At 40.8% G+C, this 15655-nt stretch overlaps 1 protein-coding gene across 2 annotated transcripts in view; it reads left to right on the top strand.

Moving 5' to 3' along the window:
* The window catches only part of CDH17 (cadherin 17), an 86691-nt gene extending 72800 nt beyond the window's left edge, over window positions 1–13891 (top strand). For both annotated transcript variants that reach the window (XM_068983346.1, XM_068983347.1), the window contains 6 exons: window positions 88–332; window positions 3760–3890; window positions 6314–6553; window positions 10775–10891; window positions 11029–11142; window positions 13115–13891. In XM_068983346.1, coding sequence (XP_068839447.1) covers window positions 88–332; window positions 3760–3890; window positions 6314–6553; window positions 10775–10891; window positions 11029–11142; window positions 13115–13215 — 948 coding nt within the window. In that variant the 3' untranslated portion in view covers window positions 13216–13891. The remainder of the gene's footprint in view (window positions 1–87; window positions 333–3759; window positions 3891–6313; window positions 6554–10774; window positions 10892–11028; window positions 11143–13114) is intronic.
* The last annotated feature ends 1764 nt before the right edge of the window (window positions 13892–15655 follow it).

The raw sequence follows: 15655 nt of genomic DNA on the forward strand, positions 1-15655 counted from the left end.
CGTTTTTTAGGGTGCCTTGGGGAGGGGCGGATTTTAAAGGAGTTAATTATCCCCCAATTGATTTTCCTTCTTTTTTCCCCTGTACAGCCTCTTGATTTTGAAACAGTAGCCATTCATAATATTGTAGTCCAAGCAGAAAATCCTGAGCCTCTGGTGCCTGGTGTACAGTATAATGCGAGCTCTTCTGCTACCTTCAGACTGACGGTGACAGACGTGAATGAGGCCCCGCAATTTTTCCAACAAGTATTTGAAGCAAAAGTCAGTGAGGCTGTGGCTAAAGGCACAAAAGTGGGCAACATGACTGCCAAGGATCCGGAAGGTCTGGAAGTCAGGTAGAGAGGAGCCGTGCTGGGAAGCTTGGCTGGGTGCTGTAGTCATGGCCTGTGGAGGAGGAAGGGCTGGGGGGCAGGTGGGCAGAGAACCTGGCCTGACTTGAGGGCTCTCCCCTAAAGGAGCAGCCAGGGATCTGAAGCTGTGTTCTCGTGTGCTTGGTGAATCTGCCCTGGTTTTGGCAGGCTCCAGTCACCTGGTGGGCATTGGGGAGCATCCAGACTCGGGAGTGGGAAGCAGGTCAGATTCCAGCCCAGCCTGCCTACTGCAGGTCTCAGCTAGGAAGTCCAGGAGGTGGGGCTGGAGACCCGGCTGCCCAGAGGTAGGCCCTGTGTCTGGACCAGTCACAGGGCCAGGGTCCGGAGACAAGCTCCAGCTCCTGAGGCAGACGGGCGTTCTAGACAGCAAAATGAAGCAGAAACCTGATGGGGTGGACTCAACCACCTGAGAGGGTGAAGGGAACCTTTTCCATGAGGAGCTCTTCAGAGCAGGTCCAGGGCAACAAGATTCATTCCGGAGCTCAGCCCTGGAAAGGTGAATACGTGGGCTAAGATGGTTAGACAAGATGTGTAAGTATTTCCATTTTAGTAGTTCTCATTTTTTTTTCAGGGTGATAGAACCCACACAGATTTTCCTTAAATATGTACAACAATATCAAATTTTCCAAGATAACAGATGTATATGTATACATCCGTGTCTGTATCAACGTCTATAACTGTCTTAAGATCATCTCATTAATAAGCCTAAGGACAGGACTTGAACATGGATCTTTTGTTTCTATTGTATAACGTCAGTCCTGCTGTCCATGGCATGACAAATATTTTAGCATGGCTTAAAATCTATGCAAGTGATTATGAATGTTATGAATGACAATTCCTTAAGTGTCTCTAAATATTTGAGGGGAGTCTTGCCTCCCACTGAGTGATCCTTTTGGCACTTGGAATCAGTTTCAAGACGTTTTTCTGATTGTCTGTCAGAATAAAGTTCCCACCTACTATTTTAGACTGCAAGCACTTATCAACTTTCACAAAGACAAATAAGAGAAAGGAAAGAAGAGCTGTGTTGTACTGGATGGTTAGTGTAGATACTACTCTACGTCAGAGTCACTAAGCGTGATGGGGCACAAAATGTTCCTAATTTTACAACAGTTTACTCTTTAACAAATGCTTCCATCTCCTTCATGAGAATGCCATGAGAAAGTCATAAGTCAAAGGCAAGGGAATAAAAAATTGAGTTTATGAGTGGAGAAAACAAAGTCACTTAAGAACATTCCTCAGATGTTCATTCTTTCATCTGAGGGAAAGATATGATGTATGCACTATTAAGTTAAAATCAGAAAGATGAGTAAAAGGATAATGTCCTGGAAGAAACAAATGAGAAGAGTTCTTCATGAATGAAGAGTAAGCAATAGTTAGGATGCGAGGAGTAAGTCAATTACGAGAGGATAACGCCAAAGCTGCTGCTAAAGGCTGAGCGATTTAATTCTCTTTCTTTTAGATCCACAAACTTGGAATTCATTAGCACCCAATGGATCCTAATCCAATCTATCAGTAAATATTAGTGATTCTTTCATTGAAATATATCCAGAATTCACCTGCTTCTCCTCACTTCCTCAGTGATCCAGGCCACATTATCAGCTCTTCCACCCATCCATTCACTGCAACGAGAGTAGGTCTTTAAAAAAGTAAAATCATGTAACTCCTCTGAAAATCCTCCAGAGGGTTTCCGTCTCACTCAGAAATCCTGACCACATCAGTTCAGTTCAGTTCCTCTGTCGTGTCCGACCCGTTGTGACCCCATGGACTGCAGCATGCCAGGCTTCCCTGTCCATCACCAACTCCGGGAGCTTGCTCAAACTCATGCTCATCGAGTCAGTGATGCCATCCAACCAAACACAGGCAATTTTTAATTCATCGTCCATACACAGAGCCTAACACAGTGCTTGGCATATAGAATATTCTAACACTGGGAAAAAAATTAGTTTGAACCAACATTATCACTTTTTAATCATTCTACTCCCAGACATGTAGGTTGTGTCCAGTATTTTTTAAGTTATAGAAAAGTTTTGAATGTATGTGCATAATTCATTTTTAAGACTTCTATTAAATTTTTTTTATTTGGAGAAAATTTCCAGAGGTGGTTTTTTTTTTTTTAAATTTAAAGATACAGACATCCTTATGGCTATGGCACTTTTTTCCCAAAAGGCTGTAGCCATCTGTTTTCCTTTGTTTCTAGACTTTTCTCGCTCAAATTCACCTTTCATGCACCTACCAATGAGTTCCACTGAAAACACAAACATGACTAGGTCACCATTCCCTGCCTGCCCATCGCTTCCCACAACCCAGCTCCTTCCATCCCTTGAGCTTCACCCTTTGCCATCCACTGTGTCCTATTTTTATCCCTTCACTCCTGGAATGTCTGATGCCCCCACACCCTAAGCTATTCCTTGGCCTCTCTGCCTTAGTTCCTGCAATTCCTTCTGCTTAAATCATCCGTCTTTTTCTCTCTTAATGTCTACTCTTTCAGATGTTTCAGAAAAACATCGATTTCTGCTTTATTGACTATGCCAAAGCCTTTGACTGTGTGGGTCACAATAAACTGGAAAATTCTGAAAGAGATGGGAATACCAGACCACCTGACCTGCCTCTTGAGAAACCTGTATGCAGGTCAGGATGCAACAGTTAGAACTGGACATGGAACAACAGACTGGTTCCAAATAGGAAAAGGAATATGTCAAGGCTGCATATTGTCACCTTTCTTATTTAACTTATAAACAGCCTGGTGGGTTGCAGTCCGTGAGGTCGCAAAGAGTCAGACATGACTGAGCAAGTAAACACCCCACAGCACACTCTTTCAGAAAGTCTTCTCTGGTTCCATTACCTTATCTGGAATTCCACATGGACCCTGACAATCGTCACACTAGAATTATCTGTCTCTGTCTCCTCCACTGGCCTAACAACCCCCTTTGGTAATTTTCTCTCTTGGCCCACAGCCTGATGTTTGCTATCTCTCAGCAGATGTCTGTTGAATGAAGAGTTCACCATGCCTCTGAGTATTCACCTATTCACATGTATCCACCAATGAGTGTTCATGTTTTCTTAGAGGGAGTGGTTTTAATAGACAATTTCAGGTTGTTTTATTTGAAATAGATGTTTAACTTTTTTTCACTAGAGACTGTGACTCTACCTTTTTAAAAAAAAAAATTAAGGCAAGTACAAAAACCACTTTGTAAGGATGAACAAATCCTTCTTTTGAAGGCAGATGGTAGGCAAACAGAGCATTATTAACATTAGATTATGCTTCTTTATATATGCTGTCAATAGTCTGCAAGGGACACTGCTGATATAACAGCACAGAGGTGCATAAACTATCTCCACGTTTTCATGCAGGGTAACGTGGGCTTTCTTTTGCTCCTTTCTCTTACTGAAGTTATTCCCTGAGAGGCGACAAGAGAGGCTGGCTAAGAATTGACCCCGCCACTGGTGAGATCTTCAGTGTGGCGCAGCTGGACAGGGAAGCTGAAAGTCTGTATCGGGTACAAGTGGTGGCGACGGAAGTAGGTGAGCCAACACAGACAGGGAAAAGGTAACACAAGTGACCAGGGGCTGCGTCAACAGAAGCGGGCGGGAAGGCGAGGTGAGCGGATACTCCACTGGGTCGAACGGTCAGAATATCTGACCGTGGAGAAACAAGAAGAGGACAGTCACGGGGGGAAGGGCTCACCCTGCCCTGGCTGTGTTCCGGGTGAGATCCCTCGTGCCTGCCGCGGGGCTCTTTCCGGCCGGGCTGCCCCTGGAGGCTGGCACGGCGTCAGGGCCGCTGCTCCCTCTGTGGGGTCCTGCAGGGACCACGGCTCCTAGGAAGGTTCCTGTGCCCCCACTGAACTACCCCGCCTGCCTCCAAAGTGACTGTGGGTTTCTCCAGGGAGCGGGATCAAACCGCCATGTAGTAATATAGAATTATATGGTGGTGGTGGTTTAGTTGCTAAGGCGTGTCCAACTCTTGCGACCCCATGGACTGTAGTCCGCCAGGCTCCTCTGTCCATGGGGTTGTCCAGGCAAGAATACTGTAGTGGGTTGCTATTCCTTCTCCAGGGGATCTTCCCGACCCAGGAATCGAACCTGGGTCTCCTACATTGCAGGCAGATTCTTTACCAACGGAGCTATGAGGGAAGCCCCAGAATTATATAATATATAGTAATATACCTGCCTGACTTACCTCCTCAAAAATGAGAACTGAACAAAGTATGACTAAATAAACACAGATTTAGGGCAAAGAAAGAAACTTTCAAAATGTAAAGCCCAGGTTTGGGAGTGGGGGAATGGGAAAAATTCCAGTAGGTGGGAATCATGAAAATGGTCCCTGTCTGTGAAAAGCTGAAGAACAGTAAAGTACTGTGGTCATGTTAAACCAAGGAAGCTAGACCCGCAGATGTGTGTGCTGAATTTGAAATGGTTGTGGGTGAGCGCACGGACCTCGCTGAGGTAGGTGTGGGCTCTCTTGCTTCTAGTTAATGTGCTTCTAACAGATACTGCTATCACACTCTACACATGTAACTCTTGATTTAAAAAGCTCCTGATTTAATCAGCAGGAAGTTTCTGGTGAAATCTGTGCTCTGCCTTCCGCTAAAATGTACTGTGGGGTCAGCACTTCACTTTAGACCTGTCCTAAAGCCTCTCACAGTTTAGAAGTGTCGGGAATCAAAAACAGGGTTCAAAACCCTGCCCGGTGTGCAGTTGTTGGCCCTGAACTGATCCGTGTCGATGAAATGACTTGAAGAACCCGGTAGTTCTTCCTCCTTTGGTTAAGCAGACAGCTGGCGAGAAAAGCCGGCAAATCGAATTTACAGGAATTGAAGCAGGTTGGAGTCAGAAATTGTAGGAACATCAGGGAGAATGAGAACCGTCAGTGTTACTGCTGTCCTGACCGTCTCCTTCTAAGCACTTACCCCTCACACAACACTATGGGGAGGGATTATTATTGATTATATTTGATGTATGAAGAAACGAAGATACTGATAAATAACTCGCCAATGATCACACAGTTACTAATTGTTTAGGCAGCAAGGTCAAAATTTTTACCATGGTACCCCAGCAAATATTTGTACAGCTCTGTACAATTTTCTAAGAATACTACATGTTGGATCCTCATATAGTCACATTTTACAGCTAAAGAAATGAGGCTTAGAAAAGTTTTTTTTTTTTTTAATATTTATTCATTCATTTTTGGCTGCATCGGGTCTTAGTTGTGGCACCTGGGCTTCTCTCTAGCTGTGGTGTGCAGGCTCAGCTCGGTAGTTGTGGAGCAGGTTTAGTTGCCTTGCATCCAGTGGGATCTTACTTCCCTGAGCAGGAATCAAATCCTCACCCTCTGGATTGGAAGGCAAAGTCTCAACCACTGGTCCATAGGGAAGTCCTGAGGCTTAGAAAACTGAACAACCACGCCGAAGTCAGTGATGAGGAGCAATGGAAGTTGTGGGCTCTAGAGTCAGATCTCCTGAGCTGGAAGACTCTCCACTGCTGTGTGACCTTGGGCAAGTCACACAACTTCTCTGAGCTCCAGTCTTCTCATTGATAAATGTATGCAGAATTGTTTTGAACTAACATGAATAAAACATTAGCACATAATTCTTGGGTGCGTGCATGTGTGCTCAGTTGTGTCTGACTCTTTGCAACTCCATGGACTGTAGCCTGCCAGGCTCTTCTGTCCAAGGAATTTTCCAGGCAATAATACTGGAGTGGGTTGCAATTTCCTCCTCCAGGGGATCTTCCCAACCCAGGGATCGAACTTGTATCTCCTGCGTCTCCTACACTGGCAGGCAGATTCATAATTCTTAGTTATTTTTATTATCAAGACTTTTAAAGCAGAAAATGAAACTAGGCCTGAATTGTAAATTTTTTTTTTAAGGAAAGGAAATATCCTTTCTGACTGAGAGGGGAATGAGAGAGAGGAGACACCATATTTCAATGATTCAATTCCTTAGGTGGATCCTACTTGAGCTCCACGGCGCAATTCCACCTGACCCTTACGGATGTGAACGACAACCCCCCACGGCTGGTCAAGGAGTACACAGGCCTGTTCTTTTGCTATCCCCTCAAAGCACCCGGAAGTCTCATTTTTGAGGCCACTGATGATGATGAACTGACATTTCGGGGTCGACACTTTACGTTTTCCCTTGGCAGCGAAAGCTTACAAAAAGACTGGGAAGTTTCCAAAATCAATGGTGAGTTGTCAAAAGAACATTGAGAAAAACACTGATGGGCGATAAAATGAGTTTTTAATTTGCCTTGGTGTGTGTGCAGCACTAACACAGAGCTTTCTTCCACGCTCCAGAAAGGAAGTTCATGCTGTGGAAACTTGCACAGGCAAGCTCTCCAGAGGGTTGAAAGCCCCCAAGGTTGGGAAAAGACAGATAGTTAACACTCAGTGTCCCCTTTGGTGTACTCGAACAGTTGGACAGTAGTTGGTGTACATGAATTGTTTTGCAATCAGAGCAGCATTGCAAAGCAACCAGTGGCCGCTGAGAAACAGATTTCCTCATGATCTTTTAAAAACAGCTTTATTGAAATATAATTGACATACAATTAACAGCATATATTTAAAACATACAGTTTTATAAAAGTTGATATACGTATGTGCCACTGAAGCCATCAGCACAATCAGGTAAGACGACTCCACCAGCTCCACCAGGTTTGTTCATGCTCTGTTGCAATCCCTATTTTCCACCCGACGCTGTTCATCCCTCAGTCAGTTCAGTTGCTCAGTCGTGTCCAACTCTGAAACCCCATGGACTGCAGCAGGCCAGGCTTTCCTGTCCATCAACCCCAAGTAACCACCGATCTGCTTCCTGTCACCGTAGATTGGTTTGCATTTTCAAGAGTTTTATGTGAATAAAATAACAGCATGTAATTTTTTTTTGTTTGGTTAATTTCACTTAGTATACTTATTTGGAGATTTCACTGTGTTATTGCATATATCAACACAGCACTCATTTGTATTGAAGAGGAGTATTCCATTGTATATCATGATTTATTAGTCATTGACTTATTACTACTTAAATTGCTTCCAGTTTTTGCCATTTCAAATAAAGCTGCTATGAACATTTGTGAAAAAGTACTTTGTAGGAGCCTGTGCTTCCATTTTTCTTGGTCAAATACCTGGAAGTGGTCATATGGTAGCTATATGGTCAAATTTTAAGAGGATATAAAATTGCATCCCAAATAGTCTGTAATGTGTTACATTTTCACCAGTGAATGAGAATTCTAGTTGCTTAATATTCTTCCCAATGCTTGTTATGCTCAGTCTTTTTAATTTTAGCCATTATAATGGGAGTGTAGTGTTTCATTATGTTTTTAATTTACATGGCCCTAATGATTGATGGTGTTGACCAGCTTTTCATAAGCTTATTTGCAATCCATATATCCTCATTAGTGTAGTGTCTGGTCAAATATTGTGCTTGCTTAAAAAATTAAGCAAAGGTTTGACTTCTTTTGTGGTCTTTGTCAGATATGTTTACAAATATTTTTTTCCAAGGCACTGTTATATTTTTATTTTGTAACAGTACCTTTTGAAGAGCAAATTAAGTTTTGATGAAATCTAATTTATCGATATTTTTCCCTTATAATTTGTGACTGTTTTGCCTATTCTCTAAGAAATTTTTGCCAAGGTCACTAAAGTTTTCTAAGTTTGTTTTTTTTTTTCTTCCAGAGGAAAAGAAAGCTATGGTTTTAGCTTTTACAATTAGCTCTATGATCCATTTCAAGTTTATCTTTCTTGCATGTATGGTAACTGTCAAGGTTCATTTTTTTTTAATATGGCTAATTATTTAAACACTGTTTATTGAAAATATCCTTTTCACATTGAATTGTCTTGGCAGCTTTGTCAAAAATCAAGTGACCAGATATACATGGATCTCTTTCTGGACTCTCTCTTTTCTGTTTCATTGAGCTCTTTGTCTATCTTTATAGCAACACCATAATGTTTTGATAATTTCAGCTCAATAATAAGACTTGAAATCAGGTAGTGTAAATGTCCTCGCTTTGTTTTTTTCAAGTTTATTTTGCATTTCTATATAAATTTTCGAATTAAGCTTGTCTGTTTCTACCCCCAAAACCTATGCTGGTTGTAATTGAGATAGTATGAATTGGTGCCTGAATTTGGGGGAGAATTTAAATCTTAACAAAACTGAATTTCCTAATCCATGAATATGATTATGTCTCCACTTATTTAGGTCTTTCTAATTTCTCTGAGCAATGTGTTTTAATTTTTTAAGTATAGTTTTACAGAATTTCCCATGAGCATTTCATATTTTTATGCTGTTATAAATACTTAAAAATTTTAATTCCAGGATATAGAAATATAATAGATGATTTTCTTTTACTGATCTTGTAGCGTATAACATTGCTGACCTCACTTGTAAGTTCTCTCTCCCTTTTTTCCTTACATTTTCATATTTTTTCTACATGTTGTCTGTGAATCATAATAGCTTTATTTCCTTTCCAATCTGGATGGCTTTTTCTATGTTTAGCTTGCTTTCTTACCGGTTAAAATCGCCAGGACAATGTTCAGTGAAGGTAGTGAGAGAAGAAACAATTTGGCTTCTGATCTCAGGGAGAAGGCATTCAGAGTCTCTCTCACCGTTAGGTAAAAAGTTAGCTATAAGTTTTTGTAGATGTCCTGTATCAGAGTGAGGACTTTATCTTTTATTCCTAACTTGCTGAGAGGTTGTTTTGTTTTGTAATGAAGTATGATGCTAAAAACTTCAGGTGTTTTTTCTGCATCTATTTAGATGATTGTTGGTTAATTTAGGTTTTTGTTGTTTTGTCTGTTAGTTGGTGAAATATTTCTGTCAAATTTTATATCTTAATTCAGTCTTTTCCTGAGATAAGGCCTACTTGATGGTGAAATATTAGCATTTTTATAAGTGATTGGATTCAATTTGCTAAAATTTTAAGAATATTTCTATTTATATTCATAGGGATATTGGCCTATATTTTTCCCTTCTAGGGCCTGTGTCTGATTTTGGTATCAGAGTAGTGCTGGCTTCATAGAATGATTTAGAAAGTGTTCTACCTCTTCAATTATCTGGAAGAATTTGTATAAAATTGCTTTTTATTTTTTCCTTCAAGTTTGAAAGAATTCACCAGTGAAGCCTTCTGACTCAAAGTTTTCTTTGTAGGAAGTCTTAACTACAAATTCGATTTCTTTAATAGATAAGGGACTACTCAAGTTATAGATTTATTATTGGTTGAGCTTGCTAGTTTGTATCTTTCAAATGATTTCTCTATTTCAATAGATTTGTCTAATTTATTGGCATGAAGTTGTTTATAATATTTTATTACTTTCAATAATTACAGAGTATGTAGTGATATCACTTCATTCTAATACTGGAAATTTTTGCCTCTTTTTTGGTCCTGATCAGTCTGGCTAGAGGTTATTAATCACACTGAATGAGCTTTTGGTTTCACTGATTTTGCCTTATTTTTTTGTTTTATATTTCATTTCTCTGACCTTTATAATTTCCTTTATTCTTCTTATGTTGTTTTTAACTTGCTTTTTGGTACTGTTTTTATTAAGATGGAAGCTGAAGCAACTGAGAATTTTTTTCTTTGTTAATGTAGGCATTTGGTGTTATAAATTTATCTCAGTGTCGTATTAGCTGTATTCCATAAAGTTTGATGTGTTTTCATTTCATTCAGTTCCAAACATTATCTAACTTCCCTTTAGAGTTCTCCTATGACACCTGGGTTATTTAGAAGTAGGGTATTTGGTTCTCATATATGTGGGGATTGCCCACATCTTCCTGGTTACTGATTTCTAATTTAATTCCATGGTGACCTGAGAACATGTGACTGGGATACTTTTAAACTTACTCAGTTTTTCTTTCAGTACTTTACAGTCATTTTTTCACTGTGTTCTGGATTGTATTGGTTCTTCTTTGTTCTTTTGAGTATAATATCCTTTTTTCTCTGGATACCTTTAAGATTTTCTTTTTCACTAGTTTTCAGTAAATTGAGTATTATGTGCCTTGGTGTAGTTGTGTTTAATTTTCTTTTTCCTGAGATTTGCTGATCTTCTTGGATCTGAGGATTTATAGAGTTTTCATCAAATTCTAAAAACGTTAGCAATTACTTCTTCGAATATGCTTTCTAATGCAGTGTTTGTGACCACTTTATGGAACATAACTACCAGGAGCAATGACAACCTACTGCATTTGGTGTTCATTTCTACAGCAAAGTCAGGAATTGAGAATTTGATGGCTGCTTCAGCACCCTTTTTAACATTATGGAGGGTACCTGTGGAGTGGTGATACTTGGGGTAGTTTAACTCACACTTTCATCTAACCATTCATGTACAGGGCAGAGATGAGCTTTATTCCTGCTCATCCAGGGGCCCACAGTTGTGTTTTTTCATGTCAGTCATTTTTTTTCCCCTATTCTGACAGGAACTCACGCCCATCTCTCCACCAAGCACACGGGCTTTGAGGAAAGAGTTTACAACATCTCAATCCGTATCAGTGATGGTGGCCGGGAACCCTTGGAAGGGATTGTCTCTTTACCAGGTAGATATTTTGCTGCAGGCAACTTCGGATAATGTTGCCTCTCAATATGGTAATTTGTGAGAATTCTTATCTTTAATATCAGATTCTTCAATTGTTTGCTTGAAAATTTATCTACCAAATATTATTCTGTTTCTCAGTTACTTTCTGCAAGTGTGTGGAAAATAGGTGTTTCCAGCCAGCGGCTCACATGCCTGGGATACCCCCAGTGGGCATGGCAGTTGGTATACTCCTTGCCACCTTTTTGGTCATCGGTGAGTATAGTTGCTCAGATTCAAGGATTTCTGTCATGTTTCTGCCTCAGAAACATGAGCTCACATGAGGGTCTGACTTCATGGTCTGAGCTGGGGCTGCTCAGATGGCAACCTGGGCAATAACCAAGAATACAGATCACCAGTACACCTGATTGGGAGTTACTGCTTTGGTACTACCCTCCACCCATCACTGCCTTGCTGGTTAGTTTAAAACCAGCAAGTTTTTTAAACCAGTTAGTATAAAACCACATAGGCGGCTTTAAAGAATAAATTACTATATCTCACGCTGAGTCACCAAGCCTCTGCTACGTGTCAGGCACTGTGCCTGGTGGGAGGCCCGGTGACGGACATAAACGGCTCTTAGACAGCAGAGTTCCCTGTCTTCCTTTTTGTAAACAGCTCAGTGTCTACTGTAGTCTTTACCCTCTTTCAACAGGTGTTCTCACCACAAATTATGTATTAGAAGTAGATATTCATCAGTTCACATGCACCTGAGCGAAGGAGTTGACACAGCTTCACATCCTTTCTCTTTTAAAGGAAGAGCTGGGGTTATTCTTTTTCATTGTTCTCTTGGCATCTGTTCTTTCCTGCCATCCTCCAATCTACCACCCTGGATTCTGACTCGTAGCTCTAAAAGGGATCTCATTTCTTTATACCCTTCTGTTTGTATTCCTCATTATTATGGCATAGAAAGGCCTTTGTGACGTGACCATGACCCATCCTAATATGTGCATAGTAGCAGTAATGTGAGTCGCTCAGTTGTGTCCGACCCTTTGTGACCCCACGGACCATAGCCCGCCAGGCACCTCTGTTTATGAGCTTCTCCAGGCAAGAATACTGGAGTGGGTTGCCATTCCCTTCTCCAGAGGACCTTCCCAACCAAAGGATCGAACCTGGGTTTCCTGCATTTAGGCAGATTCTTCACTGTCTGAGCTCCAAGGAAGTCCCTAATATGTGCATGGTGACCATCATTTCTCTCTGACAACAATTTGGTGCAAACCTTTTATGCTAATTGAGCTGGCTTTTGAGCCTTACTCACTTACCAAACTCCCCCCTACTTCTATGCCTTTTCTTATTCTATTTGTCTTCTCATCTTGAAAGGATTTTTGGGCTTACATGCCATGGTTTTCTAGCATGACCATTTACTCTCAAAATTTTACCACAAGTTAAAGATTGGATGCGATTGGTGATCTACAGACAGAAGTAATAGGATCTTGTAGCTTCATATCCTTACATTTTTTTTTCAAAATAAGAGGATTGGGATTATTGCAAGATTCTTAATGGGCCTCTGAGCATCCAGTCTTTTCTGCCGTTATTCCTCCTGTGACCCTAATGCCAGGTTAATTTCCTAAAAACAATTTCCTTTTCCATATAGTCTCTGGTTTGTAGCATACATTTAGGGCTAAAACACACAATGTAATTTTGCAGGAGGTCAGAGATGAGGGAAAGCAGAGAGGTTAGGTAGTCTGCTCAAGCTGGAGCCACAAGGAAGGTACAAAAGAAAATGTGATACTTGGTGAAAGTAGGCTTTAGGTAGATGGACGAATCCAAGAAAAGCTCTCTGGTTGTTCTCATTGGATTATTTCCTCCAGGGAAGGAGAAGGAGGACTGGAATCAACATCTATTGACTGTGTCCAGAGTTCAGGAACTCTGTCAGATACTCATACACTTAGTCTTCAGGGTAGTGCAGGCATAAAGTCCTATATCCCTTGACAGAGGCCTGGGGATAGCCATCAGCTTAGATATAACTTGGGACTTGTTACACACTGACAGCAAGAAAAGTGATAAGCGTAGTTATCCAAGAAAACCCATGCCTAGAAGCCCTTAATCACCATGACAACGAAGCTTTGTTGACCCACTCACAAAATGAAATTATATGAGTCATTTTTTCCTACCAGAGTGCTACTTTATAAATGAATGTGACAATACATTGTAAGATTTCATCTATTTGACTCTGATTTTTCTCTTTTAGGTATAATTTTAGCAGTGGCATTTTTCCGGATGAAGAGGGAGAAAGGCCAACATAATGCTGAAAGTGCTCAGGCATCTGAAGTCAAGCCTCTGAGAAATTGAATGTGAAAAAGAATGTTTGAGTTTATGTACCAAGTGCTATTTCAGTAACATAACCATTTAGTCCCATATTTTTACTTTTCATCCAACATGTGCACTGAAAGTTTTACAGATAAACTCTCTTGTCTTTCAATATTTTATTACTTTTAGATATTTCATGTGCTATAGACATTAGAGATATTTTCCAATTTCTCACGACACTTTTCTATTCTGCAAAAGTCGTAACTATTTCTTCAAACACAAATATGTATGTTTTTCCCTCTTAGGGAATGAGGGGCTGATGAAATACTCTGTTTATTTTTGCTTCCTCAAGAGATTTTATCAGTCACCCATCACAGAGCTTTCTGGATTCCATTTATGCTTTTTTCTAATTCCATCCCGTGTCTCCTTCCACCATATCTCCTTTGGCATTTCACTAATTTTAAAACATTTGTTGGAGAAAAGAACAAAGCAGAGTCTCAGGAAAAAAAACAAAAGGGAAGACCTGTCCCTCAGTTTGAACAGAAACTCTTGATCATTTGAAGAGGCCTGCTTCACAGACCCTGGTTGCAAACACCGACCACTCACCATGTTTACTCACCACCTACCATGCTTGTGTGCTGTGCACGCTTTCTTTACATGTATATTAATACAGTCTTGGTTATTATATATTTAATGGTGAAGGAAAATAAGGAAGCATGAAAGATGTAGCGACAACAAGCAAGAATAAACATTGGCTGTGGTTTTGTTTCTTGGATTTCTTTGGTTCTGCTTTCTGGTTCTTTGCGTTTCTTGAGGGAAGGACTACATAGCAGTGGTTACCTATCGTTAATCAAAGTTACCTCTCATGTAGAATTAACCCATAAAGAGGGGTCCACAATGAAATAAAAATTCACTGTGCTTATATGATCATGGATTGGGATGTTCAAGGCAGATACATGAGGAATTTTAAATTTTTAAATAAGAAAACCTTAGATTTGGAAGCACTTCTAGGACCTGGAGCTGTTGTCTGGCTCCCGATTTGAGTCTTGAAAGCATTCGACATTACACAACCTCTCATAATTTTCAAGAATTTTGGGGAAAACAACTTGTATCTGAAAAGGCGCTCCTACACTGATGGCTAAAGCAGGCCATGGAGTTCTGTTTTTCATAAATACCCCTCTGTGGGCTTTTATTATAGATTTTTTTGAAAGCAAAAAAGTAAGAAATTATGGAAACTCTGGTTCTAAGACCTCAGTATTATTTTCTTGCCTAATGTTATCCTGTGCCCCAGCATAATACTGAGCTTTTTCACCTGTTTTTTTTTTTTCACACAAGACTCATTGGAAGTCTCATGATGGGTGAGGTTCTCTCTTGTTTCACCAAATGCTGAAAGACCAAACAAAAGAAAATAAAAATCTAGGCACACCGAAAGCAAATCAACTGCACAAATTTTACCCCATCCTAAAGAATGGTCTAACTTCCTCAGCAACTTCTGTAGGAAAACTTCTTGTGTGTTTTTGACCAAAGGTGACTGTGATTTAGGTCACTTAAAATTGCATCCTTGTTGTTGTTCAGTCACTCAGTTGTGTCCGACTCTGCAACCCCATGGACTGCTTATGGCAGATCACTTTATCATTCCTGAAAGACAGGCAGTTGCGTGGCAGGTCTGCTCAGGGGGCTGAGGAACCCCTCCTGCCTCAGTTCAGAGTTGTCCTTTCTGGGCCAACTTGTGTCACCTAATAGTAGACTGATCACACATAACCATCTCAAATCTAAAATCACTGCTTTTTCTCATCTAAAACCACTGATGAGTACTCATGCTTCTTCCCCTTGGTGGGCCCTCCATCTAAACCTTCTACTTCTTTCATGACCAGATCCTACCCATTCTTACAGTCTTCAAGACCAATTTAAATACTGGTCCCTTTGGGAAGCCTTCTCTGAGGAAACTACAGGGACTCAGCCACCACCTCATCTAAACCTCTACACTGTGGTGAGGAAAAAGCCGGGGCCTATTCCCTCTGCTGGTGAGAGCGGCTCCATTTCCACCAGAAGATATCTTCCCCTCCCCGTTCCCCAGCTTTTCCACACCCCGTCTGTATAGTTTAGAGTCAACTTCCTGTTTCTCCCCATGTCCCTAGACTCATTTCTAGAATTTTGTCGAAACTCTCAGAAAACAGCTCTCTTTAAGTACAATTTGCTAAACTAGGAGAAAATAAGCTTAGAGCATTCTAGTCACCATAAGAAGTAAGCCTGTCTCAGAGCAAGGACCATAGAGAGTTCAGAGGAGACTTTGAAAATGCTGAGTGCCTGCTCCAGCTCTGTCTGAGGGCAACCTTGCTCTGGACTTTCTTATCCTGTGAGGCAGTACGTTCCTTTTTTTACTGAAAGCTCAGTGGAGTTCTGCCCTGGCAACTAGAAGAGTGGATGTTTGTACCTTACTTGTGGACCTTCTGTTCCACAACTGGAGCGTGTCTGACCTACC

The sequence above is a fragment of the Capricornis sumatraensis genome, chromosome 11 (genome assembly GCF_032405125.1).
Source record: "Capricornis sumatraensis isolate serow.1 chromosome 11, serow.2, whole genome shotgun sequence".
Lineage (NCBI taxonomy): Eukaryota > Metazoa > Chordata > Mammalia > Artiodactyla > Bovidae > Capricornis > Capricornis sumatraensis.